The sequence below is a fragment of the Aspergillus oryzae genome, chromosome 5, assembly GCF_000184455.2.
Source record: "Aspergillus oryzae RIB40 DNA, chromosome 5".
Classification (NCBI taxonomy): domain Eukaryota; kingdom Fungi; phylum Ascomycota; class Eurotiomycetes; order Eurotiales; family Aspergillaceae; genus Aspergillus; species Aspergillus oryzae.
The window spans coordinates 4,033,995-4,061,969 of record NC_036439.1 but is presented as its reverse complement, the minus strand read 5'-3'; the positions used below and the strand labels follow the sequence as shown (position 1 = coordinate 4,061,969).

The window sequence follows — 27,975 nt, the reverse complement described above, 5'->3', positions numbered from 1 at the left end:
GTTCATGGAAATATCTGCCAGTATCAATGGCACCGTCAAATCCGCTGGCGAACTGGGAGAGGCTGGGCGATAGTTTCTATAGAAAAGTCCCGATATACGACGCGATCTTTGATGAAGATGTTGAACTAGAGAACTACATCGTCGCAGGCGCGCCATACGGAGGGGCTTTAGGTACGAGTATCTATCGTTATACACTTTGCGAATCGATGCTTACAAATCATAGCATTGCATCGCGATGATACCAAGCCATACAGGTTCCGTGATGCTCAGACCGCCAAGTCGAGCATTGGTATCTATTCCTCCTCGGGAAAGCTGATTAACCGACTTAATGTTAGTTAATGATTCAGCTCAATGGTCCTTCTAACTCTAACGTTTCCAGTGGGAGCATGGTACTATCCGGGGGCTCGGCTGGTCCGACAAAGAGGAGTTGTTAGTGATCACGGAAGACGGTACCGTTCGACGCTATTTCGGACTGTATGGAGACTTTACTTCATTTTCTCTTGGAAACGTAGGCTTTCGATCTCTATATCTACTATTTTCGGCGCTAATATGCGCAGGGAGCGGAAGAATATGGCGTCAGAGCTTGTCGCTTTTGGACTTCCGGCTTCGTTGCTCTGCTCTCAAACAACCAGCTGGTAGCTGTGTCTAACTATGACGAGCCTCGACCGAAGCTCCTAGCTCATTGCCCTGAAGGAGAGGTTTCATCATGGTCCTTAATTCCACCTGCTTTTACACTGTCGCGCTCAGTCGAGGTACTGCTAGCTGTTGACAAGACTGTCTACCTGGTTGATCCCACAGAGGCAGAGGACAAAGTGCTTCAAAATGGTCCTTTTAAGCATGCCAGCGTGTCGCCAACTGGAAGATTCGTGGCCCTCATTACGGCGGAAGGCAAAGTATGGGTAGTCAGTAGTGACTTCCAGAGCAAGTACAGCGAGTATGATCCCGAATCTCGCGTAACTCCCCGGACAGTTGACTGGTGTGGCGATGATGCTGTCGTCATTGCGTGGGAAGATGAAGTGCACTTGATTGGCCCCAATGGGGTTGCCGCTCGGTGAGTTGTCCATCATATCTGGAAGCCTGTTTTCTCCTAACCAATTAAGCTACTATTATGACGGCATTGTCCATGTTGTTCCCGAGTTTGATGGCGTTCGACTGATCACGCATGACACATGCGAGTTTTTGCATAAAGTGACAGGTATGTTTGCTTACAAGATCTGTTTCCCCATCAATTAACACCAATCCAGACGTAACGGAGGCGATCTTCCGCCTCGGATCTACCTCCCCTGCCTCAGTCCTGCTGGACTCAATCGACTTGCTGGAAAAGAAGTCTCCCAAGGCCGATGAGAACATCCAGCGAATCCGATCAAGTTTACCGGAAGCCGTTGACATCTGCGTTAGGGCCGCGGGCCATGAGTTCGACGCATATTGGCAGAAGAGATTGTTGAAAGCTGCGTCATTCGGCAAATCTGTTCTGGATTTATACAACAGTGACGATTTCGTTGAAATGACCGAGAAACTCCGAGTTCTTAAAGCAGTTAGGGATTACCAGATTGGGCTTCCAATCTCATACGATCAATACATGCGGCTGACTCCGGAAAAACTTATCGAACGCTTGGTGAACAGACATGAATATTTACTTGCCATTAAAATTTCGGAATACCTCCAGATTCCTGCCGACAGAATCTACGTCCATTGGGCAAGCCAAAAGGTTAAGGTCTCAACCGTTGACGATGAAGCTGTCTGTAAGCTTATCGTGCAAAGATTGGACGGCAAGCCGGGGATATCGTTCGAACTGATCGCACAAGCCGCTTATGATGAAGGGCGTGCTCATCTGGCCACTCAGCTGCTGAACCACGAGCCACGGGCTGGCAAGCAGGTTCCGTTACTTCTGAACATGGAGGAGGATGAAATTGCTCTTGATAAGGCCATCGAAAGCGGTGACAATGACCTAGTAAACTATGTGCTTCTACGTCTCAAGAGCAAACTCCCCCTGGCCAGCTTCTTCAGAATGATTAACACCCGACCTATGGCTTCTGCCCTTGTGGAAACGACCGCTCGAGGTGACGATACCGAACTACTAAAGGATCTCTACTACCAAGACGACCGTCCGATCGACGGCTCGAATGTGCTCCTCTCGGAAGCATTGAGTCAGACAGAGTTGCCAAGCAAAACTGAGAAGCTGCACCTTGCCTCTCGATTATTAGTCGACTCGAAAGACGCGACAGTAGTCTTGCAGCAAAAACTTCTTTCCGAAGCATCACAGTTGTTGAAGGTCCAGGAAGCCTTGGATAAGGACATTGCAGATCGGTCTGAGTTTGTGGGTCTAAGCTTGAACGAGACTATTTACAGACTGATCCGATCGGGCTACGGCAAGAGAGCACAAAAGCTTCAGAGTGAATTTAAAATGCCGGATAAGACATATTGGTGGCTTAGACTAAGGGCTCTAGTTGCCAAACGAGACTGGGGTGAGTTGGAAGAGATCGGCAGAAACAAGAAATCTCCGATCGGGTGGGAGGTGAGCCAATTCTTAACCAGCTTCTGTTGTATGCATGCACGTGCTGACACAAGTTGACAGCCTTTCTATAACGAGATACTAGGTGCTGGAAACACGAAACTCGCTTCGTTTTTCGTCCCCAAATGCACCAATTTACCGGTCGAAGACAAGGTGGAAATGTGGGTGAAATGTGGAATGATCGTGAAAGCTGGGGAGGAAGCCTTCAGAGCCAAGGACTTTAATACCCTGGAGCTCCTCCGGACGAGAGCTTCGGGGCCAGCTGTCGCTGATATTGATCGAATGATCAACCAGCTTAGGCCAAGGAAATAGTTGACGTGGCCAGCCTGGTATCTCCTTTGCACTGTCGCTATGACATTTCAGCTGATATCATCGTCCACGTCAATATCTGCGTGTTGGTCAGCCACCAGGTTTTGAGCCGGCTGCGGCTGCGGCTTCGTTGTCTTAGGAGCCGCGGAAACATCGGCCATAGCGTCATCGTCGTCATTATCGGCCTCGTCGTTGAGGTTCTGAAACATGGTCGCTCCCGCCTTGCGATTCAGGTCTTCCCACTCAGCCTGGCGGCCCGCCTTGTCAGTATCGATGAAATGGCCTTGGCAAAATCAGTTTGTCCATACCCTACGTGCTTTCACTGTCTTTCCCCGCTTGACACTTTTCTCCACTTTCGTCTCCAGTTGATCCAAGATATTCTCTGCTCTTTCGATACCTTTCTGCTGCCTAGCACGCTGCGCCTTTGTGAGAGCTTTAGCCTTCGACTTCTTCTTTGCCACACCGGCATTTGCGCGATCAGAAAGTATAGATTCACGCTGTATCACGGTATCTTCGGCACGGGGAAGGGTGGTCAAAGACTTGTCAACGTCGAGACTCGGCGATGCTGCCCGGCGAGCCGCACGAGAGTGCTTTGACTGGACTATAGACAGCCGTTAATTTAGTAACCTCATTTCTCTCCTGCATAATATCCACGTACCTCTTGCTTTAGCCATTGTGATGAGGACCGGAAAGTTTGTGTTTTATCACAGCCGTAGAATATTTTCAGTGGAGACAATAGTCGCTATCGATAACGAGTCCGGGTAGCCACAGAAACCAAAAGTGAAGCCCGAGACGCTTATTAAACTCCGACAGGCAAACAGTCCAAATATCATCAATCTATACTTAAGATATACAAACTCATTTTCATTCTTTTACCCGTCCATGAGTATTCGAACGCTGTCTCTATGCCTTGACCTCCCAGATTTCCCTCTCAACCATGCACTCTCATAGAGGGGCGAACGGTGTCCTCACTCAAAGTCCCTTGAACCACGCAAAGAATAACCACTATGACACAGTATTTCAGTATCTACAAGACCACCCAAGCATAGCCTCCACCCTAGCGATCGCGATACTCGTTTTCGTTGCCTTGACTCAGTCTGGATCGATTCCGGCCACGGTAGCCCGAACACTGTGGGACGTCATCGTTTACATGACGCCGCCCAGGGTAGTCGCCGCCCTAGACAAAAAAGCAAATTCAACCCCGATCGACGAAAGTGCCGGCCCGATGACTTTCGAAGCCAAGAGCGAAGCGATGAAACGGATCCTCGGGCTCGATAACTCATCATTATCCTCCCTTTTTCCTCGAGCTCCCACACTCCCGGGCTTCGGTACTGCACTTCTCGGCAACAAGGACAGCCTCCCTCCGGGTCTGGGCAACTGGGACAACTCGTGCTATCAGAACAGTATCATACAAGGGTTTGCTTCGCTGGAGTCGCTCGCGACCTTCTTGGGACGGAACATCGATTTATTCGGGGCGAAGGGAGCATTCTCGACACATCAGGCGCTCAAGGGCATCATAGAACGGCTGAATAGCCCCGACAGTTACGGACAGCGATTATGGACTCCGGCGGATCTGAAGTCGATGAGCAGTTGGCAACAACAAGACGCGCAGGAATATTTTTCGAAAGTTGTCGATCAGATAGACTACGAGATACAGCAGGCCACACGGAAACAAACTCGGAACCTCGGGTTGAAGGTGGCAAGCCCGCAAGAAAATGTTATTGGGGCTGGGTCTACGCCGGGAACCAGTGCGGACGCCTCTGTCGGGGCTCGGATTGCTGAGATACGTTCCTTCGGAAACCCACTGGAGGGTCTCCTCGCACAGCGAGTGGGCTGCATGCAATGTGGTTGGACTGAGGGCTTGTCCCTTATTCCATTCAATTGCCTGACGTTACCGCTTGGGGCGGGCTACGAGCATGATGTTCGTGATTGTCTTCAGGACTATATGGATTTAGAACCTATTGAAGGGGTGGAGTGTGCGAAGTGTACTTTGTTGCACGCTCAAAAACAACTCCAGAATCTGCTTAAACAAATCGAGGAGGATAAGTCGCTTTCGAACACACCCGATTCACCGAGTGTATCCGAAGCGCTGAAGAACTCGGCGCAGGAACGATTGAAGGCTGTTGAGGAGGCCCTCGAGGAAGAGGATTTTGCGGAGAAGACTCTCTCTAAGAAGTGCAATATCCCTTCGAAGAACCGTGTCTCCTCCACGAAATCCAGGCAAGCTGTGATTGCAAGGCCACCGAAGTGCCTTGTCGTTCACATCAACCGCAGTTTGTTTGATGAAATGACGGGAATGCTTCGAAAGAATTACGCCGCTCTGAAGTTTCCGAAGATCCTTGATATGGGCGAGTGGTGCCTAGGAGCAGCCGCCGGCCAAGCGGGTCAAAACAGCGAGATTTGGGACATGGATCCGAGAGAGTCGATGCTCGCACAAGCCGACAAGATCGCGGATGGCCATGGACAACTATATGAATTACGAGCGGTAATCACGCACTACGGCCGTCATGAGAACGGTCACTATATATGTTATAGAAAGTACTCTTCAGAAACATTCCCCGCCAACGTTCCGGAGTCAGTCATTGAGCAAGACGGTGAGAAGCAGACGACTGAGCGCTGGTTCCGGTTGAGTGACGAGGATGTACAAATGGTCAGCGAATCCAACGTTATGGCGCAGGGAGGAGCTTTCATGCTCTTCTATGAAGCCGTGGATTCATCTTCTCTCCCCGCTGAAACTGGCGAGCCAGATCTTGCAGAAGTGGATAATTCGGTATCTACCTCGAGTGCTGTCACGCCGGAAGACATGTCGACAACATCTGCGGCCACTGACGACACCCGAACGTCTCAAGCTACGAGTGTGTCCACGCCTGAGAAGGCTGAGCTTCCAGTTGCGAATGCACGGCCTGCTTCGGAAGTTGATTGAGTCTAATGCCTTACATATCGTTATATTTAGCATGGTCCGCTCTATTGCGGACGCTAGCAACTGTGTACATCACTATTATGATACCCCAGCCCTACTAAAGGCGTTGCATTGCTTTGGTTTTGTATTTTTACGTGGACATGCTTTGGACAGGTATAGACCTCTGCATCAACAGGTCAAGAATGTTATCTCATTCATACTTACAGTAGTTAGCATCAATCACTCCAAAATCCACGCAGGCTTCTGACATTTCCAGAAGCATATCCACCTACAAACTCTGCATATACCTCAGAACCAATATTATGTTCCTCCCATGAAGTATGTACACGATGCATCAAAGCCTATCAACAAATGAACCCAGAGAAACCAACGCCAACACCAACACCAACCCCCAGAACCAAACCCAAATCTAAAAAACGCCAGCCCTAGTCATGACATCATGAAACTGTTCCAAGCTCACCCCAGCCTCAAGACCCGCACCCCCATTCGCCTCCAAAATCATATCCCTAAGCAACTCATCGCCCAACCCATCCTCCTTCAACTCCCGCGCAATGCGCCTCAAATGCCCCAACGTAATCGGCCCATCCGTATTCCGCGTAAACAACTGATAAGCAGCATCCACCTCAGCGGCCATAGCATCCTCATCGCGAGACCGTAACTTCGCCGCCGCAACAGCCACAAACGGCTCATAGAGAACATACCCGGTCGTCGTAGGGTCCACCGCCGCCAAAATATCGTGTAGTTCTCGGGAGTCAGCCGGCGCAAGACCTAGCGCTCTTTATTATCCCTCAGTCAATACAATCCAACATATATTCCACCCGGCGCAAAGTATACGGGACGGAGACGGGGGCGGAGAAGGGGGACATACACAAGCGCCTTCCGAACATCTTCTCGTGCTATTACTCCTTCTTTCTCGTTTGGGAAGTCGGCGGCGCTGGTCGCGAAGAGCTGGAAGACTTCTTTGATCTCGTTTTCTTCGGTGGCGCTGATGTCGTGCGCTTTGGCGAGTTTGGATTGTCGCGCTTTCTTGGGCGCGGAGGGTGCGCTGCGCTTTTTGGGAGGCTGGGTGGGTGAGATTTCGGTTAGTGGGTACGATTAAGATTGAGGATTGGTTTGCGATGGAGGGTGACTTACCATCTCCCCTTGGTGGTGTTGGGGTGTGGCAGTTGAGAGTTGTGGTTGTTGGTGGCGGGATGGTTTATTGCGTAAGTTAAAGGCGGAGAGAAGGGTCTTTGGTTGGCTATCTATATGATGGAGTACGGAGTATGCCCTGAGTGTCGGGCTTTACGGAGTTTACACATCGAGGTATGCTGGCTTGTCTACATATTGTTTATGTAAATATATATTAAAGTGGTTTTTAATAACAAAGATAGAAGTTCTATCTATACGAATATAAAGTCAATCTAGTCATGGTCCTTCATCGAAGATCGCCGAACAATCGACGTATTCCCGTGACTGCCTGGGGCTGCTGACGTAACCCACAATATGCCTACATTTCCTAATCGAGCCAACGGCCTGACTTTATATACCCTACATTGTCCCCAGACAGCTTCCTGAATTTCTCCCTCATCGACTACACTACACTCTGTAGACAGGCTCAGTCACTACACTATCTCCAACGCACTTCATATCATGGACGTAGAGCTATACGTCTACGACCTCTCCAAGGTAATTAATCCCAACCAGTATATAACCACAAGCTCATTGGCTAACAAAGAACAGGGTCTCGCCCGCCAGGTACGTCAAATTCGTACCATCACAGAGGACAGGGACCAAGATCTAACATAGTCAAGTGGTCCCTCCCGCTCACGGGCACGCACATTGATGCCATCTACCACACAGCCATCGTGCTCAACGGCGTGGAATACTACTTTGGCCATGGCATCCAAACAGCCTACCCAGGGAGCACGCACCACGGACAACCCATGGAGAAAGTCCATCTGGGCCAGACAGAACTGCCCTTGGACGTGATATCCGAGTACATCGAGTCCCTGGGAGAAATCTACACACCAGAGGCAAGCCCAAAGCCGCTCTCCAAACCACAAATCAACCACACTAACAAACAAAACTCAGTCCTACGACCTCTTCCTCCACAACTGCAACAACTTCACCCAAGATCTGGCCATGTTCCTCCTGGGCAAGAGTATCCCAGATTACATCCGGAACTTACCCCAGACCTTCCTCAGCACGCCTTTCGGGCAGATGATCAAGCCGCAAATCGAAGCCGCCTTGCGCCCTGTCACCCAAGCCCCCAGCACCGACGTACCAAGCCAACCCCCTGCACAAATACAGCCAGCGAACAAAGTCATCCAGGTCACCAATCTCACGCAACTCAACCACGAACTCAACCAGGCCAGCCACTCCGCCGCAATCATCTTCTTCACTTCGGCCACCTGCCCGCCCTGCAAAGCTCTCTACCCTTTATACGACTCACTAGCCGAAGAAGCAGGATCCAAGGCCACATTGATCAAAGTAGACATCAGCAGCGCCTACGACGTGGCCATGAAATACGGGATCAAGGCCACGCCCACCTTCAAAACCTACTTAAAGGGTCAAGAAACAGAAACCTGGAGCGGCGCAAACGCATCCCAGCTCCAGGGAAATATCAAACTGCTAATCGAGATGGCGAACCCAGCACACCCGCACCGCAAACTCGACCTCCCGACTTTCCAACGCCCGATCCCTGCCTCGTCATACATTCAATACAAGAATACACCACCGCTAGACAAACTCATCCAGAAACTCCCCCAGGAAACCAGAGACAACAAGACCCTCACCTCAATCACAACCTTCATCACCAACTCTATCAAATCCAACGATAAGATCGAAACTCCTCTACCACAGGACCTCCCAACCTACCCAACCTACATCGAAACCCTCCTCAAGGAAACACCAAGCGCCGCTCACTTCGCAATAATAGATCTAACAAGACTCCTAACCCTCGACCCCAGAGTCGCCTCATACTTCGCTTCCCAGAATCCCCCGTCTACACTCTTATCCCTCCTCCTCTCCCTATCTCAATCAACCCAAGATACCCAAGATACCCAAGACAAGAAAGAAACTCCCTACAACCAAACCCTAACAACCCTCCACCTCCTCACAAACCTCCTCACCACTCCCCTCCCCACACACACAATCCTAAACACCCCCTCCCTCTTCTCCCAGACCCTAAACACCCTAACCACCTCCCTCTTCCACCCGAACCCGAAAATCCGCTGCGCAGCCACCTCCCTAGCCTACAACCTCACCGCCCAGAACCACAATTCCCGGATCGAAGGCAAGGGCGATATCATCTCCGAAGAGGACCAGGTCTCGCTGGTGGCGGGGTTAGTCGAGGCGATCGCGAATGAGGAGGAGAGTGGGGAGGCGCTGAGGGGGTTTTTGATGGCGTTGGGGTTGGTGGTGTATGAGTGTGCTGTGGGTGGGGAGGTGGAGGAGGTTTGTCGGGTTTTGGGGAGTAGGGAGACTGTTCTTGGGAAGAAGAAGGGGGGTTTGTTTGGGGGAGGGGAGGAGGGGAGGAAGTTGGAGGGGTTGATTGGGGAGGTGGTGGGGTTGGTGGGGTTTTGTTCTTGATATTTTGTACTTTGTACTTTTGTACTGTATGGAATAGAAGGGTTTGTTTGGTTTTGTTTTATTGTGGTTGATTTGTTGTGGCTTGGACTGGTTGAGTATAGAATTGTAGATATGTTTTGGGATTGTGGTTGTGTGTATGTGTATGTGTATGAGTGTTTCTTTTCTTGGGTACTTTTACTTCTACTTTTGTTTCTTTGTCTTTTCCCGGTGCGGTTGTCTGTGTCTGTCACACACGGAGAGCTTTGGCCTTCGGTTCTAGTGTCGATATCTACGGTCTGATCACAAGAGACGGTGGTCGGAATTACAATCTAATTTCAATCGTCTACAACGTCAGGATGCCAGATTCAGTACAACCTCGTATTCACATGCCATTACCTAGATCAAACGATAAAACCATGGTCGCTAAAAAGAGTCATCACAGAAAATAGGGTATGTCGCTGAGCTATGCAAATGCAAACCGTGGAAAAAGCCGATGCGGGAGCTGTTCGTGTAACACGCTCGGGGTATGAGAAACAACACAAGACACAACAATAGGTACACGACGGGGTATCTGAGAACATAGGATCGACGCTAGAAAATATTCAGGAGAAAAGGGTATTAAGATGGTGTGTAGGAAGAAAGGCAGAAAGGAAAGAATACAAAGGACGGTGCTGTGAAATCCTGGACAGGCTGAACGAACATGACAAAGAGTTCCCGAAATGGAGAAAGAAAACCAAAGCGCTACCATGGACGCTGAAAACCACCCAACGCCCTCGCAAAAAAGCACGAAAAACAAACGTCAGGAGGGGTCACAGGAAAGTTCGGACAACGAAAGGCCACCCTTGGCCAGCATCATTTCCGGTGAGTGAGTCATAAGAATAGTGGTGGTGTCAAGGAGAGATAAGATCCGAAGGGCATCAGACAGTAGCGGTGAGATAACCAGCTAGATGATAGGCGCAGGACCCTGTCCAACGTGCAGCCGACTGAAGAGGCGCCAAGGAGGGGAAGCGAAAGTCATTTTATTCTGACACGCAATTTTCGCCGTGATGCGCCGACAGCGACGAGTTATTAAGTAATCGAGCAAAGCGATAGGCATGTAACTCCGTGGGCGGCGGGTGTGGAAATTCCGTCCGGCTACAGCGCGTACTGGGTGGTAAAGTTGTCACCCCCACGGGCAGCCAATCAGCGCTACCCGCCCGTCGAGGCGAGGCACGTGCAGCTCGCCCATCAGTCATCAGTCATCTGTCAACCGATGTTCGGATTCTGTTCGCTTTTGTAGTGCGACTCGCTTTGTTTTGGGCTAGAAGAGGAGGGCTTTCACTCCGATTGGTCACTCGAAACCAGGAATAGCCGCTGAATCGTTGACCGCAAATTCAGAAAAGTCTGGAAAAGTCCATGTTCTGTCGATCGTTCGACAATGCTGCGCTAACAAACCAGTGAAGATAACGTGGGGCGACCAGACAGGCGGGGTATCGATAAGAAGGGAAATGTTGATACAAGGCGAATTTGACAGCTCTAGGCACGAATCACCACCTTAGTGGCCGACGGAGCCCGTCGCTTCTTCTGGGGCATAGCCTGGCGTTTCTTGCGCTTCGCATTTTCCTTCTCTTGGGAAGCGAGCTGTGCCACCCGCATGGCTTGCTGAGCCCGCGCGTGCGCCTGGACCTGGGCGAGGAAACGGGCGCGCTGGGCTTCCTCTTCAGCAGCGGCGCGCAGCATCTGGATCTGCTGTTCAGTCGTCAGGTCACCAGGTCGGACGGCATCTTCCACGGCCGACTCTTCTTCCACGGCGGATTCGGACTGGGGTCCCAAATCGAAGCAAAGTTCCTCGTCCGAGATGTAGGCGCTTCCAGTAGAAACCTCGGTGTCCGTGCTGATCAAAGCCGGTCGGTTGGGCCAGGAGGGGAAAGCACAAGCGTTGCTCATGCCAAAGGCGGTAGAGAAAGAGCACTTGCGAGGGGTAATATCAAGCAGAGAGTCCTGAGGAGTTGGTGGAGGGGCTGCCGGGGTGGAAATGGGCGAGCCACCGTCCCAAGTAGTATCGAAGCTGAAGGCGACCGGGTCGGTGTTGGCCGATGCCTCACTGGGGGAGGATCTGAGACTGGCCGCGTTGCCACTCCAGGCCTGAAGTGGAAACATTGGTATCGCTGATGATCTGGTGTACTTCATTGTGTGTGAATGATGGATGGAGAGATGAGGTTAGAAGTCAAAGCGGCAGTGATGGTCAGTTGTAGTAGGTTGAGCTCCAATATAGGAAGAGTGGAGAGTGTGTTGCTGACGAGAGAGTCTCGGGAGGGAGCAACAGAAGATAATAAAGGTGAAGAAGATCGACAAGTCTGGGGAAGGGACCCAGAAGGAGGGAAGGGAGGAATGGGAGGGTGTAAATAGTAATAAGCTCTGACACCAATATTTGAGTGAATGGGTCAAGTTGTGGTGAAGGACAGGAGATATGTATATGTATGGGTCCAGATCGATCGGGGAAGCGTCTGGACTCCCTTGCATATCCCAACAGATAAGGCGTCGCGGGGGGTTGGTGTGATGCGTATTTTTTCATAAAAAAAAAATAATAAATAAATAATATAAAATAAAATCAAAAATCAAAAATGATCGATTTATTTTAATTTTCAAGGGGAAAATAAAAAAAAGAAAAATAAAAAATGCAGGCCCCACAACCAACAGGCAGTGAGTAAAATGATCGCCAAACAAAAATACCGGTCGAGAATTCCTCAAGAGACTTCGAATCTTCCGTAATGCTGGCCAGTACCCAACTGACAAACTGCAGGTCAAGCGCGAGGATCAGGCGGAAGCGGCGTCCCGGCAGCTGTACGATGTATTATGTATGAAGAATCGACTGGTGACGGTTCAAAGGTGAAGTAAGTTGGACAAATAGGGCGACCCAAGCCAGACTGAATCATTGATTTGTTCATTGATTGATTTAGTTCGTCTCCTTCGCTTCATTCAATTCCCAGCCAGAATTGATCAATCAAAGAAAATAAGTACCACCACCAAATCCTTTTGGACAAAGAGTTGCGAGAGAGTGTGTGTGAGTGTGAGATTCTGACAATCAGACAGCAGACCCCGGTCAGTGGACGTGGATCTATCGCTTTTCTTATTTGAATTTGTTTTTGTTCCAGTCCTCCGGATTTTGATTAATTAAATAAATAATAAATAAATATTTCTTTCAGCATCGGCCCGCGGACCGGGGAGCACCGGGTTGGGGGGCGTGGGGATCAAAAAACCGTCAAAGAGTGAGTCAAAACGGGGGTGAAAGTTTCCTAAATCAATTTTATTATTTATTATTTTTTAATTATTATTGCCCTTTTTCGAGTATTATTACCCGTAACTGTTACCCGACTAAGTAAGAATAAACCCGCGTATGCTGCCTCGAGGATTTCTCGGTACTTGATTGTCTGTGCCTGGAACTATTTCGGAGGAATTCTTCACCGTCATAGTAATCCTTAATCATATGTCTCAGTGATGATGACTCGGATGACTCCGTATCAGACCCCCAAACGGTTCGCCGTACAGTGAGCACAAGCTTGAAGGTGGTCAGACACATTTCTGGATTATGCGATACGACACGATCAACCACCATTTCCCAACTGCCGCCGATAGAATGATATATTTTGGGCGCTCGTGCATCTGAAACGGATTCTTGCGGTCTGCTGTCGAGACAGTTGTCCGTCTGTGCTCGTTCCAACCTGCGTTGATTGTCGTAACATTATTGAACTGTCCTCCCCATCCCCAACCGAGTGGCGGATGGAGGGGAGTCGAATCAGAACGCGCATGGAAGCACACCGCTTCGATGTTTGACATCCTCGCGGTGAACGTGCATACATAATACTGCGGGCGGATGTATGTCGAGCTGTACTCTGTATGTCTATCTCGAGGGATACAGCGGCAGTTACTCGTAGTTACATCAGGTCACCGCCTGTCCCATGCCCTAAACCTGTATTTCTTGCGATTTCCAGCACACCACAGCAAACCCCCTCTCACTCACACCGCGCATTGCAATCCATTTCCTTGAATTCTGACACTTCTAGCGGTCTGAACACGGGCAATCCCCGACCGATGGATTTTCATCAGTAACGATAGTAGCAACGATAGCTTATGCAGTAGTATTTTCTAGATGAGGATGATTTTCCCGCCTAGTCGTTTCGTTTTCCGCCAGAAAAATCTAGTCGCCTCGTGCGGCCCAATGGAGTGGGAGGAAAAGAAATAAAATAGGAAAGAAAATCAATCGCGAGCTGATGGAGTTCCTTCGAGATTTGTTCCAGAGCCCATGCGCGGTATCCGCGGTGGAGACTCGGTTTATTCTTTCTTTCTTCACTACCGTTCTCTCTTCTGACTTAATTTTGAATCTCGGGTTCTTCATCCGTTGTCGTGTCCTTGGATGAACTGGCCAGGACGGATTGGATTTCGAATTCTACGGGTGAGTGTCAAAATCCGACTGACTAACTTTTGGGACCTTGACAGGTTCAGAACCATGGAACGCGCTCGCCTACTTTAATCCCCCACGAGAACCCCTCGAAAGATCATTGACCCAGGAATTTCTGGATATATCTTTTCCTCCGTAAACCGCTCGGAACTTCCCCGCGACTCGACCAGATCGTCCACACTATCGCCAGCGTAACACCGATCGCGTTTCTTGTCAGGAGTAGAAACAATTTCCTGGTCGCACAGCCGAGAATTCTTCCGTGATTACTCGATCGGATACTTGTGAAGGATAAACTACGTACTACTACTACATCAGGATGATGCGGCCCTGCTCCACGTAGCCCCAAGTTTCCAAGTTGCAAACGGCCCAGGTGTTCCGTAGCCAAAACGTTCCTCCGGATTTCGCCCAAGTTAGGGAAAGATGAGGCGGAGGATTTTTTCCCGTTTTTCTCCGCCAGTGACAGGCGCTGAATTTTCACGTTCAGAAATGAAGCGACCGCGGATAAAATCAGAGCCTCACAGTGGCGACCGTCGCGCCGGGCCTACGGACGCATTTCAGCCGAGGCTAAATGGAGCTGGGATGCGATAGTGCTTGTTTCGCACTGGAGGATCAGGAGAAAACTCGTGGTTAAATCGAGTCCTCGGCAATCGGGGAAATGTCGCGCGAGGCCCGGCTTACTGGATCATATGGTGATCGTGATGCCAGATGGAGCTCCAGCTACCAGAGCTTTGGGATAGAACCCCTATTTTCCCTTAACGGTCTTGTTGCTGCCCAATTGGTGTGGTTTGAATTGGTGTCTTAGGATTTAGTCTCTAGTTTCGTCGGAGGATCCATCATAATTTTTTAGAAGCCCTTCTTCAGCTGATGTTTGAGACGTACCCAGCATACGTACCTCGCAAATGGTGTGCATCAGGCTCCAGCAACACATGTGCCGACAGATCTTTTTTCCTGTGATTTCATATGCTTGACAAATAACTACAATGCTACTATCCATTGACAAAGTACGAACTACGGAGATAGCAGGCCGGTCTCTCCCGCCAGCCAGTTGACAGGTAAATCGGGTCTTTGTCTATGAGAGCTTCCCCGGACCATTAATTAAGTATAGTCGGCTGGTGCCTCGGCAAGAAAAGGTCCAGGAGTGTCGAGTCTAGACCTGTTGTCCGCACCGCCTAATTTTAATCCGATACTATCAATCACGATCCATCAATAGTTCAGCTAAAACGAACCTAATTATTATTAAACATCCCTACCCCGGGGAAAGCATTTCCGTCTCCCGCGAAACGATCGAACCGTCACGTCGGAATCCTTCCCCCCCACTTTCCTCCTAGAAAATATATATTTTTCTGAAAAAGGAAATAGAATTTAGAATCATCTCAAATAAAAATGGTTCCAAACGATCGCCGTCTACTGAATAATGTACTATTATCCCTTTCAGGGAATTTGTAACCCAACTCCCGGGTTCTTCTCACTGTTCCCCTTCCTTCCGCAAAAGTAACCAGGCTACGGGAAAGGCGGAAAGAGGAGCCGGCGGTCCCAAGGGTGAGGAGAGTATGGGGATCTTTGCCCCTTTCATGCCTTCTTGCTGGATCCCCGGCAACCTTTCCTCAGTTTCTGGGGGTGTTTAACATTTCCGAGAACAATTTCAATTCGCTTCCGCTCATTGGTGGATGAGATCCATTTACTGACTCCTGTTTTCTGTTTTGTTTCGCACGGGGTTTGCGATTCAGTATTCATCACACAATTAGATGACGACTACCTGTCCATTCCTCTGTATTCATCTGCAGAAAGGGTCACCACATACATGCCGTGATGGATGTAGGTACAGCAAAGTACCTTTGTCCTCCGTATCACCGACCATTTCCCGAGGGTTCAGACCCCCTCCTGGTTACATCCGATCGCAGGATCGATCGAGCGATAGGTCGAATCTCATCCCATGATCCCGGGTCCAACCCTGCATTGCCGCCCCGTCCGGCTGTTTCTGCAACTGCATCGACTATCTCAATTTATTTAGCATTATTAAATTTTTTACAGATTGAATAATTATTCCCCGGCGACAGGAGTACCATGTTTGCCACAGCTTCCAAAGTACCATCCCCCGCAGGGATACCCGGCTGGGCGACGACGCATCCAAAAGGGCGGTGATACACCGCCTGATCGACTATTGGATACGAAGCTGCCATGCGAGCAACAGGATGGCATTGAAAGTTGAAGAAGACGAGATTGCGGAGTCAGCGTGGTCAAATGTCTTGCCGCTCAGTTACTCAGCGAGCATGACGAACGCTGGGGCAACATCCCCAGAGAATTCGGCCAGCACAGACATATGACCCGTATTCTGAATCATGGTCCCGTCCACGATACCCCAGACTTAGGTGTCCGTCGCCAGGGATGGCCGAAAAGGTTGACAATAATAAAAAGATGGGGTACACAACCGCAGGCGAGGGAGCTCTGTGATCGTCACTCAAGGACGCACAACATTCCCGCGGCTTTGTCCGGGGTTCAATCGCCACCCAGCACACGTCTTCATCTGTAACAACTATTTTGGGAAGGAGAATGGGCCTCAGCGCAAAAGCACAGAGCGTCTTGCACATTGCGGAATGCGGTCCGAGTCCGGGGGAAAGGTTTAAGGTGTTAAGGTGTCGACTCCTTGCAGCCGATGGAGCTGGCGGATGGTCCTTTCCGCCTCCCCCGGGTTGATTTTCCTGGTTCTTGGTTGCGAGCTTCGTGACAAGGGAGAAAATAGGACTGACGGACGCGTCGACCACCGCTTCCCCGGCTGATCATTTGAGCTCTGCACGGGGTGACCCAAAGATACTTCGTTCTATCACAAAGTATAACCGCCACAACGCACCCACTTTAAGGTATGTGGATTGTGGCGCCTTCTGCAAGCTGATGAATACAGTGCAGAACTATTGCAGCTGTCCCCATCTGGATATTATCTACCCAAACTTCGGGGCCCCTCAGCATTGTGACGGATAGGTCTATTTGGGATCTACATACCTCTCCACTGTGGCTCAGGTGATGTGGCTAGTACCTGTCTTGTGGCTCAGCCCTCGCTACAGCATGATTCAAGTTAGACTCCACTACTTCAACGATCGGCACTGCAGAAAACAGGTTTCGCCCGGTCTAGCCCTTCTCGATCGAGAACAAAGCGCGATGGTAGATCTACCTCGACAGCCACCGACGACAAAGATCAGTCGGTCAATCTCGATCCATACTGTCAATCCTCGATGACCTCACTGAAGTATGAACAGGTCCCCGCTCCTTGAATATGAGACACAACATGCCACCGATCGCAAATAATATCCGATAAGTATGCACACGGGATCGATGACGACGGAGTCTCTGAACACGGTGTAGCGGAGCGTACAGAGTAGTGTAGTGTAGCATCCGTCTTGTCGTGTTGTCACCACCTATCAAACCCAAATTGATAATCTGTACAAAACACCAAAAACCCTGATTTCCAACCCAACCATCAAACGCCAATAAGACAGATAAGACAGACATACATTTCCAAGAAAACACGTCCAACCCAACCTAAACCAGAACCCAAAAACCAAGAAACCAACGAGCCTCACACGTTGCACGGGCATCCCCGCATCCAACCACACCCTCATTATACAAACCAATCCAATATCATATCCTATCATCTTATCATCTCCACAAATCAGATAAAATCAATACCAAAATAACATAAATAAAATAAAATACAATAATAAAACAAAAAAGAGTCCTCCCAAAAAACAGCAAAGCAAGTCTATTGCTGACATTGCATAATCCATCAGCCTTGTAAACGGGTCCGCTGTCCTCGTGGTTAGCATTCTGCACCGGACTGGACGCCTTGAGTTTTCTTTGTAGCTGACACACAGTTTAATCTGCGCTTCGTTTGCATGAAACGTGATATCGTTTCTTTCAATGTTGTGGTTGTAGTTGTGTTTGTTACGTGGAAGTTTCTCCTGTACTACACTGGAAGTATAACTATGTACGTATGTACAACTCTATACAACTATGCAATAGTAGCTTGGGTATTTGCTATAGCTATATTCTTGGGCTCAGACTACATCCTGAAGTTGGGTATATGTACAATGTATGTATCAGTTCACAGTTCCTTCTTCTTCATAGTAATCGTACTGGGAATTAACCCCGAGTACCTCTCCTATACATTGCTTCATAACACGACCTCCAGAAATTCTCTCTTTACACATCCAGCAAATCATTATTCAAAAACACCTTTCCAAGATACAACTCGGCTTACATCAAATCCCTAGTTTCCACAACACACCCCGCCATCAACACAGCCCCGCAACTTCTCCTGTCATCGGTGCTCGGCACTCGATAAGCTGAGTCATATACAGAAAAAGAAACACGACAATCTTATAAATCAACCCTCGCCTTGAAGCCAAGAAGAATATTCCGGTCAAGGAATACGGTATACCTAATTGTAATGTCACTTCTCTAAGCGAAACGTGCTATATGGTGCTATGCATTATAACTGGGATCAATGACTGATGTCATCACGGTTATATGGATATCTGTGTGGCCCATGCTAGGAGCCTGGGATCATGTTTTCCTGGGATTATTACTAGTGCGATCTATGCTCTGTTGGTTTAGTAGATTACTGCATTGGTGACATAGCTGCAGAAATAGTTTTAATCAGTAACATGAGAATTAAAGAAATACCATACCACCCCTCATGCAACATCCTTATCAAAAACCAAAACCCAGAATAAATAAAAGATAGCTAAAACAATCACCAAATCAAAACCAAACCCAAACTAATAATTAAAAATCAAGGAAAAAAAGTAAAAGAAGAGAAACCCACATCGGGCCGCCATGTATGTAACCAAGTTCCATCCCAGCCCAATGAACCCACCAACAAAGAAAAAATCTCCGAAACAAAACGCCTCATCTCCACCAAGGAAGCATTCTAGAACGGACGGCCCCTCTTGTTTTGCTTGTTTTCCCTAACAGACTCCATATGTGATAAGGCGACATAATGGGGCCGTTTGGTTTTTCGCGGCTGTGTTCGGGTGGGTTTGGTTTTGTGTGCGCTAGCTAAGGTAAGGTGAGATTGAGGGGTTACATTTGCGAGTTCCTTATCGTGGTGGGGAGGTGATGGGATGATGGAAGGTGGGATGGTGGTTGTCTCGGGTTGATTAGGGGTTTGGGGGTTTTCTTTAGGGAGGTTTTGTTCATGGGTTGGTTGTTATGGTGTTTTTAGTTTCTTGTTGGTTTGGGTGATACTGTTTATTTAGTTTGTTAGGGTAAGGGCTGTGTTTGGGTTGGTGTTTGTTGGTGTATCAGGTTCATTTTGTTTGTTAGTCTGGGAATCAGATAATAAGATTCAAAGTTCAACGTTGGATTCTGTTTGTCTGCTACACAGATTAGCGGCTTGGTCAGGAACACGTTGGACATTGTTGGTATGACTTGTGGCAGTGAAGGGTAGGACAAGGGCTTTGGTCTCTTGTACTCTGTGTTCGTGTTTCACCAACTAACAGCTTTATGATGGTTTTTCACCTGCGCAAGTGCTTATTTTTTGTGTCGTGGAGATTGATTGTTGCTGTTTTGCGCGTGCTGGTTAGTTGGTTATGGTGGTTAAGTCCTGTCGCTATAGTACAGGGTTGGGCCTACCTTCTATTGTCACAGCTGGGGTTGACAGTTGAAAGTGCTTGGTTCTATATTTATTGATATTTGGGATAATAAAGGTAAGGAATACTGCCATACTTTGTTCCTTAGAAGGTAGAATGGTAGATAATTACTAGTATTTTATGTAGTCGAAGATACTGCCGATTATATATCTTGCCCGGTTGACAATGACAATCGCAAACACAAAACTGGCTATTCAGCTATGCGGGTAAATTTTGATGTATTTGGTCGAAAATCAGGAACTCGTTTGATTTTAAGTGCTTCAGTGAGAAAGAAATAAAAAAAGAATCAAAAAGAGAGGCCATCAAAAAATTGGAATTAAAAAATAATGACCGACGCAGGGATCGAACCTGCGATCCCTTGCGATCGCGAATGTAAAGCAAGTGCCTTAACCACTGGGCCAGTCGGCCAATTGATGATGTATTGTTCATACTTAAAAACCTTATATTCTTGGTTTTATTTTTGTGGAATTAACCAAGCAACCAACATGGGTACGTGTCGTTGGACTGACTTCATCATTCTATCGAGTGGTTGTCGCGTATGCACCAGTAAGAGAGAGGCAGCAAGTTAAGGTGAGTACATCAATGACACGGGCTCCCGTAGAGCTCCAATGAGTGAGATATCAAACTATCACGTGACAGCAAACATAATTAATAAGCGGGAACTATTAATACTGTACAGTAATTTATTTTCCTACTGACTTTCTTTCTACTTCGCAATATTCCTTGGAAAATCAAAGTAGTTACGAAGCAGTTGGAAAGCAGTTTCGACATAACTATTTTTTTTTCTCTGGTTTCATGGAGTCTAGCAATTCTATTAGGGTGGATGGACTTCTTGGTTCGCATCTTGAAAATGACCCCGGTATTGGGGTAACGGTAACTAACTACTTCGGAAGTAGTTTCTAATTGGTTGCTAAATACTTAATACAGGAACCAACTTGTCCCATTCCACTCACATATGCTAAACATCGTGCTCTTACGACGCTGAAGCTTGAATATATCTATGATCTACCAGAGTATCCAACAAGTCATATCCATGGATATGCATATGTTGTTTCTGCAAGGGGGCGATCTCAAACTGAAATGGAGCAAGTTGTGCAGGAGGTAAACACTTACTAAGTTATGTATAACGAGTCGCTATTAACTGAGCAATGCTAGATTCGATATGCCAAACACCTGTCCAACAAGCAGAAACGACCAGTGTATTGCACTTTTTTCAAATGCCAAGTTAAGAAATGAAGCTGGAAATGCTCGGGAATCTACGCATGTGAATTCTTGAATCCTTTGCTTGGATCGCTTCATCATACTTCTGTAGATGAAAGTATGCTACAGGAAATTCAAAAAGCTCAGAGTGAGACTCAGATCATATGGAACAATCTTGGCAAGCGAAATGCGTACAAGTATGTCTAACACCCTGAACTACCTATAAATTAATTACTAACTACGTATAGTTACTATCGGTCGATGGTGAATCTCTTCAAAAGAGGTCATTCCTGTATCGACCAACTTCCTACATGTAAGCCGGTATTCAGGAGATCTAGTCAAGTGGTAAGCTTCGAGTGTCCTATAAGTGACTTTTAAGTACTCTCTAACTGCTATAGAATCCTTTTGGCGAATATACACCCTATATTGGCTGTACAAACGACTCCTCTACTGTTGTAACAAAACATCATAGGGGAGTAATACAAGGTCATATAGGTATCGACCTACATTTTCTTGAAGATCTTTTCAACAAAGGGATCTTACCAGCCACTGAAGATTGTGGTGTTTTTGCGCCTCTATCATCCCGACAGAAACAATGTGGTAGGTTACTTAGTACGGCTTTAATGACCGGTTACTAACTACTTAGAAGATCGAGATCATCCTCAAGGACCAGGACGATTAAAGCATACTACTTGTGAGGTTGTTTTCAATGGTCTAGTTCCAGTGGATATCAGTCAATGTCCATATATCTTATTTACATCGCATGGTGTGCATAAACATCCACCACCGCCATCGACTAAACCACGTCATATGAGTCAAGAGAGTAAGTGCTTTGATTCATTTTCAATATTTAATGAGTCGTTATTAACTATATTAATTATATAGCGAGTCGCAAACGCCGACGTTCTTCATCTTCTAGTGTCTCTGAAAGCCATTCCACTTTACCACAACCCCCGTCATCTCAGAGAAGCTCCAGATCCTCCTCCCGATCTACTTCACAGAATGATAACGAGTATGTCTCTAAGTATCAATTGCCTAAATATACTTACCAATCAATTAGATCCATAAGATCCTCTCAGTATCCTCGCCGTGTTGCGTCACCAAATGCTTTGACTTCAGAACAGAGACGCGAAGAGCTTGAGCTTCGAAAGCTTGAGGCATATCGTAAACAAAGGGAGGCAGAACTCAAGCAGTTAGAAATTGAAATCGAAAAACAAGAGGAGGAAAATCGTTTAATGCGGCTCGAGAATGAAAAGCTGTGGCTTAAGCTTATGGAGGAGGGGATTCCATTTTCAAGGTCAAGAACGTCAAGAAATTAGGTAACATTAAGTGCTTAAAGAGAAGTTGAATAGCAAATAAAAAGAATTATCAATATATCCTTATAATACATTATATAGAGTAACAGATATAAATTTGCTTCCAACTTAAGCCTGCTTATAGCTGTTATTGATTACATGACCACCAGAAACTTGTATCAGATACTTCTACTCGTCTGACAGAAAAGACGACCCCGGTTTATTTGAAACCACCATCAAGGCTAATACTAAAGCTTCTTCATCCTGTCGCTGTTATTTTTATGCATCTGGACCCCATATCCTGTACGCAAGGTGAGACGGAGGGGTGGGGTAGACACCGAACAGTTAGACCGCTAGTGAATAACAAGGCTTGCAGATTATCATTTATTTTACCTATTAGTTAGATCGATTGGGGGTCATCTGAGTGGGGCTATGCTCTTGTTCGATTACGGAGTACCATCGCGCATATCAGAGATGCATAGTATTGGAAATGCACATCGGCACGTGGGCGTTCTACTGGAGGGAAGCAGAGTGGCTTAGCTTCTACTTCAATAGTATCTGTGCGGACACGAATACCTCCGATTACACCTGACCAAGTGATATTTTACACTACTATCGAAGTAATATGAGCAAGGTGAGTCGCATATATCGGTTAATTCATTTATCCAACTAGTACTTTTGTACCGGTGATCGGCCCAGCCCTTCTAGAACGATCATCTGGGTTTACCCGTCGGTTAATAGGCTGAAGTACTACATATTTCTGCTAAATACTGATCTATAGCATCGCATTCGTAATCATAGAGAATCGGCGGTGTATGGAGTGCGATGTATCGGATTTTGCGAGTGCATTGCCTTACAAATCCTCTTATTATTGTTGCCTTTTTATAAAATATATGTGAAACTTTCCAGCGTTTTATTGTAATAAGGTTAGTTTTATATTGGATAAATGCTCCTTTAACGCGCTGAATGGTGATGTATAATAGCATCGTTTGATATACTATTAATCACTATGGCAATTCTGTATCATCCCACTGAACTGTAGCTTACCAAGGAGAGTGAATGCACACGAAGACCATACTATCCCTTTCACTATCTCTGTAGCTAGCCGGTCAAAGATGGAAACCATAGAAGAGGTAATGGTAATTCCCTAACATACATATGTTTATCCTCAAAGTCATATTTCATCCCACTACCCTCAAGCCCATAATATCGATGGCGTTCACACGACGCTGAAGTGCGACCGAGGAAATTCGACAGAATAAACCAAAGCAGTATCTCATGTAAACGCGTACTCAATGGAAGTTGGTGGAAGTCTGTGGAGGCTGTAGTGGCCGGTTTTCTGATGATTCCAACTGACAAACATATCTCTAAGTCTCGTATAAAGACGACCTATGTCACTATTTACAGAATGGTCTCGGCTTCCAACTATCGCGCTGTTAAAGATCGCTAGGATTGCGGCCAAGACGCGAAAGCTTAGCTCGTCATGTCCATCTTTGAGGGTTTAAATGGAAGGAGAAGAGCAAGTATCTCTATGGATATATACAATCCAAGACAGATCCACATGGGAACAGACGCTCCAACATTCGTATATGTCAATGGTGCCGCAAGTGAGTCAAGCCTGCCGGTGGCCCGATGTTCAGTCTACATCACCTGGGATGTATATCTATATTCCACTTTAGTTTCAAGTCATAACATAGGATTAAGAAGAATCGACTTGCGCATAAAAGCAGCGCATAGGGCAGTATCCCCAAAACCGAACATGCAAGAGAAGCGAGATTCTGTGTCCCATTTATGATACTGGCGAAAGCCCAAGAGAAAGCAGCTGCGGCCGCAGCAGTAAAGCAAAAGGCTGACTTATACCCTAAGCGAGGAATAAAAGCGACACATGTCGTGACAATTAGTCCGAAGATGCCAATAATGGATGAAATAGCAAGATCTCGGTGTATCTGGTTGCAACCAGAACCCTCCCCCCCCGGGGGAGGCTCCCTATGCAGATAGTATGGAACATTGTGTAAAGAGGATATATTCCGAAATATCAGCAACAGAAACCTGAAAAGGAGAGTACCTTACGTGCTGTCATCCATGCTAGGATCGACGTCAATACTGTTGTCGGTTCTGCTTTAATCGCCATTCAACTCGGCCATGTCAAGGTCAGACGAATTCCAAACCTCACCACTTTTACTCAGTCTAAAGGTCTTACTTCTTAGTTGCCCTTGATGATGAAAGGGTTCGTTCCATCTTAGATCCAGATGATATGGTTACTACTTACAAGTGATTCAGAAATATCGCCCATCTTGCAAACATTTGATTAAGCTACAAAAAGTAACACATGGAATCTTAGATCGCTTTTGTAGAAACAGCTATAATTGCTTCAGAGAACAAAGCCAAGGAGGGCCCGGCTCGTGCTTCCTCTCTAAATATTACATGACCGACTCTTAGCCAAAGCAGAGTATGCGAACGTGCCAACGTCCAGTATTTGCACGTCTGAAAAATCAATTCTACACTTAGACATGGCTTCGTCCAGTCCACTTAAGGTCATCCGTCCAATCAATTAACTCGCTTCCAATGTTATTGTTGCCTTTCGAAATCTCAGAGCCAGGGGAAATGGTCGATGAACTAGTACCGGAACTGAAGCCAAGGGTGTATATCTGCTTCGAATCTAGAATATCATTTAAGGCGCACTCCAAACTCCGATATGTGTTGATGTAGAAAAGTTTAAGCTGATCATCAGCATGGTACTCTTGATTCAAGGAACTGACGAGAGCACTAATATTGCGTATAAGCTCCAGTGGAGATGGTAAATGATCTTTTAGTTCGTGATCTCCACTGTGCTTCTTCAGGCTGAGGATAATGTACTCGGCACATGGGACACCGTATAATACTCCCTGGGATATAAACAGAAAGGTCTTAGTATATTCAGAAGCCATGGCCACTAGTATATGTGGTGGACAGAAAACTCACAACGCGGATACGTTCCAACGGACTAGTCTGTGCCCTCATCTTCGGTGACGCAAACAGGCTGATCACTATATTGAGGGTTCTTTTGCAATGCCAGAGAAGCTGAGGTCTCGTGCTCTCAATAGTGCCACCAAGCTCTTTATAAATAAGATATTCACCCTGAAGATAATCCAGGAAGAGTAGTAGCTGGGGGAAGGAAGTCATGTAGGGCATCGCCTCGACCTGGTCGGTGTCTCTGTAATGCAGCTTGTTCGGCATCTCCAGCCAAGCGGCCCTATAGCGCCGAGATAAACTCCTAGAAAACCATAAGTAAATTATAGCGAGCAATGAAGAGAACGAGTCCATAGCTTACTCTAGCTTTGGGAGTCTATCGGCAGTAGACGCTATAAGGGATAATTGAAATAGCTCATCTCGAAAAGCGCCCAAGATATATCTGGCGCGAATATATGTAGCTGGGCAGGTATACCCAGATTGGTTCCAGTCACTGCTATGCGAATGTAGCAAATCAAATCCCTTCAAAAGAAGCTCATCATCATCGATATCAAGCGGAGTTTCAAAACCCTGCGGGAGGCAAGTAATTCGCGGGACTTGACCGTGTAAACTTGCCAAACTTTTGTCTATCCAGTACGCAGAAGCTATAATCTTCCTTCGTGTCTGGGTAAAGATAAAGGGAATTCTCGCGCCAAGCTTGACTATAGTTGGGTCTAGGACTTCAGTAGCCAAGTCGCTTAGGCGCTGCCATGCCTGATGACCTAGAACAATAAGCTTTCCATAGAAGTGTAGTGATGCTTTCAGTGCGACTATGATGGCTTGATGGGTGTAAATGGCGAACTTACTGCAATCGCCGTAAAATTGTAATGTGAGGGTCAGACTTTCGTGCAGCAGCCATAGGAGAACCTCACTCGCAGGTGCATATTCTTTACATAGTGAGATGCATAAATTACTGCAGTACACCATTGTCGAAGCACTTCCAGCCTTGTTAGCCTCATGAGCCGCTATAAGCTTTGCGGCGAGACTGTCATCCGCTGGTGAGTTTAACAGAGCAAGTGCGGCCCATGTAAAGAGCAGCCCCAGCGCTTCCCAGCGTAATGCAGGCCCCGTGAACATTTTGCAGAACGTATTGGGGGATGTGTATACCTCTAGCTCTAGTTCACGACATGTATTTCCGGTGATCAGAATGGACTTTGCAAGTCGATCTCTGGTGCTCATTTTTTCGATCGAAGGATCCACTTCTAAGGACGCGATGGCCGTTTGTGCCAGAAAAGCCGGGACTGGGATCATATGGCTCCGCAATCGGATGTACCGTTTCGCGAGCTTTGCAAGGGCTGAAATACCATTAAGACACTTTAAGAGTGCAGCCCCTTGTTGAACGTCTGTGTTGCATATGTCGAGAATGGTGGGTGAGCACGGCGGGGAGTTGGCCCGGTATATACCACTAGCCTGGGGAACCAAGCCACCTTGATAGACTTGTCTTTGAGAAATGAGGTCAGTATTAACCTCTTATAAGCTTATACCTGGCCGTCATGGTTGTAGAAACCCCTTCCCTGATATTCGACCCATTGCCTGCCAGGCCGCTCCCCTTTTCTTAGCATACTTTACCAGCCAGTCTCCAAGGCATGTATGCCACAATCTCGAATACCCCAGAACGTCCAAAGCCAATCATATAACCCAAAGAATTAAAAAAGAATGAAACACACCTACATATCTTCAGTGATACTGCCCCTGTTACCCAAACGAACTGTAGGGGATGCAATGAGCTGCGATAGTCTTTGAGGATCGTGATGACGATGCCGTCGTGAATCTGGCCGAGCCATTGGCGCTGGATGATATATACAACTGGTGGTCATACCACGATATTGACATCTTCGACAAATAGGAAACTCATGGTCACATTTGATCTTCGACTTCCGACACGGTTCGCAGGAGCCTCTCTTGCCATTACGACGGATCATTATATGTTGGCCCTTTAGTCGTATGTTCCTTGACGGTATCGCGATAAGAAGATTAGATTTTGGCCATTGTAGACCCTAAATGGATGGAAGAAGATCGATGAGTTAACGGGCTGGATACATGACAATGTGCACTTGTACAATTAGGCATCCGTGCCCTGGAAGGCTGGCATTAACTGTGACGGGTATTCACTTGCAACAGCCCTTGAATGCATGACACTTTGACACCGGGTGTTGGGAACGGTCGTCCGGTATGTCCCATCTCTACTATGTAGCTAGGGCCCATTCGTGGGTCTCACTTCGGTTGTCATGTTCGGTTCTTGAACCCAAGACCAAGCCGTTTCCAGCTAAACCTTCCATTAGGGTTCGGATCCCAGCGGTACGGAAGCTTGCGGCCCGCGGATAGTGAAACACTATTTTCATAGGCAATCTTATAATCGGTAGAAGATCCTCTATACTACCTCTACAGACCTATGCTTTCAACTAGTCTAAATTGAAAGGGAAGAAGTCATACGCGCTTGTATTCAGAAGGGATATTTCTAGAAACCGGATGTATTACGAGGTGGCTAATTTAACGGATATATTTTCCGGTTCTAGGGTGGGTACTCACTCGCCTGGCTGCGGTCTGGATCACAATGCGACGGTCGCATTATAATAATCTAAATATAAGTTACGATCATACTCATGACCTATGAGGCTTCGATCCTCAGCCAGCCACATTAATGATAAACATGATCTAACCTACAGTCTAACATGCCGTAGGTAAGCCAATGTGAACTCGTGGGACTCGATCATGACTGCATTGAGGCTGGCTGAACCAGCGTAGACGCAGTATTACGGCATGATCGGTGGCCTAGACAGGCAATCTTTTGCTTTTTGTGACAGAAAGCCATGGCTGGTAGTACCACGGTTGACTGGACTTTTATGTACGTGCTTCTGCAAGGTCTAGGAATGTTCACGGACCGCCGCGCCTTGCTTCAAAGGCAGGTGCCGGCGACTTCCTACAAAGTGATCGGCAGTTGAGACATGAAAGGGGGCTATTGACATGGAACGAGTGAGACTGTTGTCTTAGAAGCGCAATCGCCTGAGTGGTAAGAGAAATAAATGCAGGTGGCCGATTTACGATTTACGATACATACAACATGTCTCCATTGATTGCCAATACGCAACGGCGCTGTGACTTACAAGAACCTCTAA

The 27,975-nt window shown here is 47.3% G+C and overlaps 5 protein-coding genes and 1 non-coding gene across 6 annotated transcripts; 2 read left to right on the top strand and 4 right to left on the bottom strand.

Moving 5' to 3' along the window:
- Positions 1-26: 26 nt before the first annotated feature.
- Positions 27-2,824, top strand: vp16 (tethering complex subunit VPS16; the record flags this gene model as incomplete). The annotated part of the gene is made up of 7 exons (XM_001824154.3): positions 27-171; positions 224-330; positions 380-508; positions 558-1,051; positions 1,101-1,195; positions 1,245-2,515; positions 2,576-2,824. 7 exons carry the CDS (start codon positions 27-29, stop codon positions 2,822-2,824), a joined length of 2,490 nt encoding a protein of 829 aa, XP_001824206.1.
- Positions 2,825-3,114: 290 nt separating this feature from the next.
- Positions 3,115-3,495, bottom strand: AO090113000004 (Alb1 domain-containing protein; the record flags this gene model as incomplete). The annotated part of the gene is made up of 2 exons (XM_001824153.3): positions 3,115-3,422; positions 3,480-3,495. 2 exons carry the CDS (start codon positions 3,493-3,495, stop codon positions 3,115-3,117), a joined length of 324 nt encoding a protein of 107 aa, XP_001824205.3.
- A 263-nt stretch (positions 3,496-3,758) lies between these two features.
- Positions 3,759-5,744, top strand: AO090113000003 (ubiquitin-specific protease UBP1; the record flags this gene model as incomplete). Its single annotated transcript, XM_001824152.1, has 1 exon — positions 3,759-5,744. The coding sequence occupies one exon, from the start codon at positions 3,759-3,761 to the stop codon at positions 5,742-5,744; it is 1,986 nt and encodes a 661-aa protein (XP_001824204.1).
- Positions 5,745-6,150: 406 nt separating this feature from the next.
- AO090113000002 (EF-hand superfamily Ca2+-modulated protein) lies at positions 6,151-7,042 on the bottom strand (the record flags this gene model as incomplete). The annotated part of the gene is made up of 4 exons (XM_023237761.1): positions 6,151-6,517; positions 6,610-6,803; positions 6,876-6,985; positions 7,030-7,042. The coding sequence occupies 4 exons, from the start codon at positions 7,040-7,042 to the stop codon at positions 6,151-6,153; spliced, it is 684 nt and encodes a 227-aa protein (XP_023092556.1).
- Positions 7,043-10,808: 3,766 nt separating this feature from the next.
- AO090113000001 (uncharacterized protein) lies at positions 10,809-11,432 on the bottom strand (the record flags this gene model as incomplete). Its single annotated transcript, XM_001824150.3, has 1 exon — positions 10,809-11,432. The coding sequence occupies one exon, from the start codon at positions 11,430-11,432 to the stop codon at positions 10,809-10,811; it is 624 nt and encodes a 207-aa protein (XP_001824202.3).
- Positions 11,433-19,703: 8,271 nt separating this feature from the next.
- AO090120t00010 lies at positions 19,704-19,784 on the bottom strand. Its single transcript has one exon. It is a non-coding gene; the product is annotated as a tRNA-Val (tRNA).
- Positions 19,785-27,975: the final 8,191 nt, after the last annotated feature.